The sequence below is a fragment of the Alligator sinensis genome, unplaced genomic scaffold (assembly GCF_000455745.1).
Source record: "Alligator sinensis unplaced genomic scaffold, ASM45574v1 scaffold87_1, whole genome shotgun sequence".
NCBI lineage: Eukaryota > Metazoa > Chordata > Crocodylia > Alligatoridae > Alligator > Alligator sinensis.
Genome location: NW_005841929.1, coordinates 3026073 through 3032271, shown reverse-complemented (window position 1 = coordinate 3032271; position 6199 = coordinate 3026073). Strand labels below are relative to the sequence as shown.

General features: G+C 41.8%; 1 protein-coding gene across 1 annotated transcript in view; it reads left to right on the top strand.

Moving 5' to 3' along the window:
* Positions 1-6199, top strand: part of ERC1 (ELKS/RAB6-interacting/CAST family member 1) — a 479524-nt gene that overhangs the window by 130312 nt on the left and 343013 nt on the right. The window contains exons 4-5 of the mRNA XM_006019448.3: positions 3439-3594; positions 5190-5273. Coding sequence (XP_006019510.1) covers positions 3439-3594; positions 5190-5273 — 240 coding nt within the window. The remainder of the gene's footprint in view (positions 1-3438; positions 3595-5189; positions 5274-6199) is intronic.

The window sequence follows — 6199 nt, the reverse complement described above, 5'->3', positions numbered from 1 at the left end:
GTCGCCAAGCTCCTCTGAATCTCACACAGGGTCTCTATTACCCTGCCGTGTATCCAGAGTCCCCACGAGATGGATGTGGAGTCCTCTTTGGCTTGGGCGGAAACCGCTCAAGCCTCTTATACGGCTAACAGGCCAATCGTTAGCCGCCACGTGGGAATAATTTAAAACTAGCCAATAGCGGGGAACGAATTTGCATACCGGTGGCGGGAACTCTTTTGCACCATGCATTTCTCTTGCAACTTGAGCAATGCACTCTGCAAAAGAAGCTGCAGAAAGGTGGGAAACTCGTCCCTGCACCGGGGTTTTCCTCTGCAACAGGAAACTTTCCCGTGCAATGAAGCTGCAACTTGGCGGGGATAATTCTGGTGCTGAAGCACACACAAAATCATGCCTTTGGGTCATGACAGTGCCAACTAAAGGAAAGGACCTTTTCAACAGATGACCACAGCTTTGAATAAATTAGATGTGGACTGGAGAAGGGAACTGAGTGTTGCAGCAGGCAGGACTTGTTCCATGTTGGGAAGTAACACAGGATTTGGGGGAAAACTCAAGAGTAAGGGGCAGAGTATCTAGACTGGGGCGGGCAGTTATTTTGGGCAGAGGGCCGCTTACTGAGTTTCGGCAAGCCATCAAGGGCCGCATGACAGGCAGCCCAGGACAGATTAATACTAATTTTCTAAATTTTTTAGAGGCCCGGATAGAATGGCTGGATAGAATGGCCTGGCGGGCCGCATCTGGCCCCCAGGCCGCATTTCACCCACCCCTGATCTAGACCATGAGTTCTGTGTTTTTCATTGAATTCCACATCAGGAAGCTCTCTCTGCCAAAACTCTGGGTATGGCTCACAGGGCTGTCAGCCATTGGAGAAAAGTGACTTTCAGCATGGACTGCTGTATTATGCTGAAGCGCACTCACTGAATTGTAGAGCTGTCTTAAAGTGCTTCCTTAAACAGTGACGTGAGATTGAAGTATTTATGAGAAAGAAAGAGAAACCTGGAGCTGAACTTCAAGATAAAGAATTATTACAGGATCTTGCCTTCTTAATGGACATAGTCAGGCATCACAGTACTCTAAACTCAAAAATGCAGGGTCAGAAGTAGCTTATGACTGTGTTTTATGCCTTTGAAATGAACCTGTCTCACTGGGACAAATAGCTCTGTGCAGTGTAGCACATTTTTCCACCTTGAATCCACTGTTCCGTGCCACTGGGATTGAAGGTGGTAAGGGCTTGGAAAAATACGTGGTCAATATTGCTCATCTCAGGCACAAATTCCAGAACAGGTTCTCTGATTTTTGGAGCCACGAAGCAGAGTTAAGACTTTTCAGCACCCCGTTCCCAGTTTGTCCGGAATATGCCCATCAGTAGCTGCAAGTGGAACTCAGAGATCCTCATTGGAACACTACACTGAAAGATAAATTCTCAAAAGTTAGGATTCACAAACCTGGGAGAAAACTATCCAGCAGTAAAATCCTTCACATCAAGGGTGTTTTCAATGTTCACAAGAAAATGCGCGTGCATACAGATCTTCTCAGGTATGGACATTAACAATCAAAAATGGACATTAACAATCAAAACTGTGCTCAAGATGCAGTGAAAAGCACTTGAATGTCATCCTGAAAGTGGCTCTGGCACTGTTGTTAGGACTAAACTTACAGGAAATAATTGCAGCCAAGAGGTGCCAGGTGTCCAGGAACAATACTAGCAGTTTGTAAGATGTTAATTTGTGCAAAATATTTTTTTGTTTTGCTTTAAATTCACCTTACATTCTCTTCATTTTCCTAATAAGCTCTGTAGCAAATACTTTTTTAAAACAAATTGATGTTTTCACACATTTGGATACTTGTTTGTAACAATTTTTTATACAACCACAAATTAAAAAAATGGTCTGTGCTGAAAACATAGGTATGTCACAAACATAGACTGAGCTTACTGAGTTAATAACAAATTTGGTGAAAAATTTAGGTTGCCACCTGCAAATACCTGCAAAGCAGGGAATATGACTTGCTCACTAATGTGGGTTTAACATCCGTGAGTAGAGCAATGGCTGCTTTTAGTGGATGCAATTTGGAAAATGAATAATCATTATTCATATGTACATTATTAAGCATAAAATTCTGGGCTGTGTACATCGGTTCCCACTCTTCCTAACACTTGAGAGTTCCATGGAAACAATGCATCGAGCAGATTGGAAAATTTCCATTTATTCTCTTAAATCAAAAAGAATATGAACTATAATATTGTTTACCTGTTTGCTTTTTCTAGCAATGTAAAAAAGTATCTAAAATGATCTGTGAACGGCTGACTATAGGTTGGCATCCCCTACAGCAGGGGTGTAAAACTCACCTGGCCCCGAGGGCTGGATGAATGGTGAATGGTGTAGGGCTGGTCCATGGGCTAGACCAGGCCCATGCCTTTTTCCTCCTGCCCCCCACATGCCTGACCCAGTGTATGTGGAATTTACCCGTCTGGGATGCCAGCCCAAGTGGGCTGTGTGGGTGGTGCAGCCCAGGACCTGTCCCCAGGAAGATGCCCGTTTGGTGCAGCCTGTGATCTGGACCGAGCAAGTGGTGCAGTTGGTGCAGCCCCAGGCCTAGATCTCAGCAAGCACTGCAGTCAGCACAGCCCAGGACTGGCCCCAATGGGCAGCACAGCCTAGAACCCAGCCCTAGTGAACACTGCAGATGGCATGACCTGGGATCAGCCCCAGTGAGTAGTGTAGCTGAGAATCTGTCCCCAGTGAGCATTGCATGTGGTGCATCCTGGGTCCGGCCCCAGCAAGCACCACATGCCCTGGGCACTGTGTGTAGGTCTGGTCTACCACAGCATGTGGTACAGCACCAGGGACCAGATTATGGGGCTCCATGGGCCAAGTTCAGCCTATTGGCCATATGTTTGACACCCCTGCCCTAAAGGCTTATCCTTATCGGCCTATATTGATATTTGTGCATCTCATCTTTACTTTATGGTGTTTATTTTGTTCCCCAACTTCTAACCCTCACCTTATTGATGTTAGCTAAGTAACATGTTTCATGTGTTTTTATACCATATCCTTGGATTAGAGTTGATGTGAATCTGCCTTTTCTACAATTAGAGCTAAACATGTCCCATCATATTATCTGTTGTACACACTCGTGGACTGCAAGCTTACATTTTTCACATGGCCTTACTGCTCATTCCATTCTCTGGCGCTAGCAACATGCTAGTTTAGCCTTAAACTTCTCCTTTGCTTTCAGAAATGAGGTGAAAAAATGGCTGTCTCACAAAATTTATATGCTAGCTTTCAAATAGGTGATGTTTAAACTGGTGGAGACCAGTTCTTTTAGGATCATCTATTGAAGGGTAGTTATAGCTCCAGCACACCCATGTCTGCTGTTCCTCTCATGGTTAACAAGTCATTTAACATTATGTTGCTTTTTATCTCATCTTATCCTTTTTAGGACTCAAAAATCTCCTCCATGGAGCGAGGTCTCCGGGATTTGGAAGAGGAGATCCAGATGCTGAAGTCAAATGGAGCTGTGAGCACGGAGGAGCGGGAGGAGGAAATGAAGCAAATGGAGGTGTATCGTAGTCATTCCAAATTCATGAAAAATAAGGTAATGAGAAAAGTGATAGTGCTATCATGACCTCTCTAAATATTAGGGAAGAGTTGGGAAAAGTATTTATACTTAGCTATTCAACCAAGGATGTAGTTGGAACTTGCATATTACCCTAACCACTTGGAAATGGTGCAAAGGTATCTACACTTGGCTTTGAAATGGAATAGCCTCATGATTTTTAAGAGAAACTAAGGAATTGTATGCTCAATAAGAAAAAGGGCCAAATTCTGCTCACTACTTCTGTTGACTTGGTTGGAATTTTTTGTGCATCTCTGGGCCCTTTATAATACTTTTGATAGGTTTAGGTTAATTTAATCTAACAGGCTTTTTAAATATACTTTATAGAAGGAAAAAACTATTTCTGTATGAGCTGATGGATCATTATGCTATGACCAAAAGGATTAACATGATTTCAGTGTTGTTTTGAGCATGAGTGCTTAGGTTTCAATTGTGTTGTCCTTCCAGTAGTGTTGTCACAGGACGGACAGATTCCACTGTAGCACTGGTGGCTAGATGCAATTATACATTTGGGGATGTTTGTATGCAGGTGGCATTGGGAAATGCTGGTCCTCAGGCACAGAGGTGGCACAAATAAATTACTGTACTGTGTAGAATTTACAGTTGATTTATACTTTATTTCTACTGGATTCTTTGGAGCTCTTATCACTGTACTGAATTGATTTGTTTTATACTTATAGTTTTCACTTACTGGAGAGTGTTGAACACAATTGTTGTATCATCTTAAAGAAGAAATATACATTAATAAGACTTAATAAGACTTGTTAATAACCTTTCACTAAATCCAGCTTAATGATTTACTCCAAGAAAAACTTTTCTCCTTTCATCCTGTTGAACTATCACTAGAAACTGAATACCTCCCCCCCGCCAATAATAGGAATATGAAAAGACCATTTAAATTGTTTTCTACCTCATGTCTGCTACTAAATTGTCTATTATTTCCTGCCTTACCTTGTTAGCAGTTTGCTTCTCCATCCCTCTCTTTAGGCCTAATGAACACATTCTCCTTTGGCTTATTTCTGTACTGCTTCTGTCCCTTGTGCTCTCTCTTTTCTTGCTGACAACTTTCTCCCTAACTCTAGTTGATTTAACAGCCTGTTCCCCCTTGTGACTTGTCCAGCTCCAATCCTGATGTCTCAGCCATACCCTGCAGTCCTGTCTTGTTTTATAATTACACAAAATCATCTTTTTAATAAGATATTTTGTTGGCATCAGTAGCTGCCTCAGGATAGCGTATCCCTCTAAAGCTAAGGATTTTCTCTTACTATTTCTGCCTGAATTTTCTATTTGTTTCTTATTTCAAAATGGTTGTGCCACGTGCACTACAATTGAAATAATAGCTGCAGCCACATTTGTAGTGTCAATTTTTGCAAGGATGATAATGAAACTCTTGCCTGAGGACTTGACAGTATAGTGACTTTAACCCCCAGAGATCTTGACAGAGAAGGGAATGAGGGACCAATCTTGACCTTACTATTTAGTTTTTAATGAGTTGTAATCATTTTGTTGGCTGAAAGAGGTCAGCTAAAAGATGATAAATGTTGAAATTGAAAAGAATAACAATGTCGTGGCAGGTAGATCAACTGAAGGAAGAGCTAAGTGCCAAAGAGGCTCAAGGGGAGGAGCTGAAAAAGAGAGCAGCTGGTCTCCAAGCTGAGGTCTCTGCCGTAAGATTTCTCTCTTTGTGTGCAGTGGCCATTTGCTGGGCCTTTGCCAGCTCTATGACTTTCTGGGTAGCTTACGCTTCTCTTACACCTTGCGTCTTTAATACTAGAACTAACCAGTCTCCCCTACTGTGCATCTGTCTCTTGTTCACATTCTCTTGGCATCTGTAGCCTTACTGTTTAAAACACACTCTGACTACCCATATTTGCTCTCTGAGACAACGATTCTACTCTAGTGATGATTTCACAGACGGGCAGCGTTTCTAAAGTGCATGGCACCCACCATTAGGATCAGATTTTCAAATGATACTATGCTTCACTTAGGGATCAAAATAAACAGCCAGTTTAAAAAAAACAAAACCATGCTCACCTGTCTTGTAAATGTCTCCATAACTATAACAGTTTGAACTGGTGTGTGCTCAGTACTTTTTAAAATTGGCCTTTGGTTAAGTACTTAACAAAGATTTGAGTGCTTTTGAAAATCTGCCCCTGTGTTGTGTTAGCAGTGTATGTTAAAACTTTTTCTTTTTTAAATACTGCATGTGCTGGGTGATCAGTGTGCGTCACAGAGGAGAAAGATATGAGCACTTAATGCTGCCTTTAACTTTCTTTGGAGCTCTGAACACTATCATATTCTTTTCCAGAAACCTTGAGCATATGGGCTTTTTGGGCTTGCAGCTCATCTGTTGGGGTTCTAGGTCCAGTAAATTTAAGGTTTTGCCTGGGACTTTTAAGATTTTGTACTGTCCTTGTATGTAAGCAAAACACTTTACCTGTTTAAAATATCTGTGATTAAAAAGGTGTAGAATTTCATTTCAAGATGGATCCGAAGTGTCTTTTCCTAGCCTATGTGTGGCTTTCTAATGGGAGAAGCTTATTTGTCTATCTAGACAGATAGATTAGATATAGATATGTAGGGA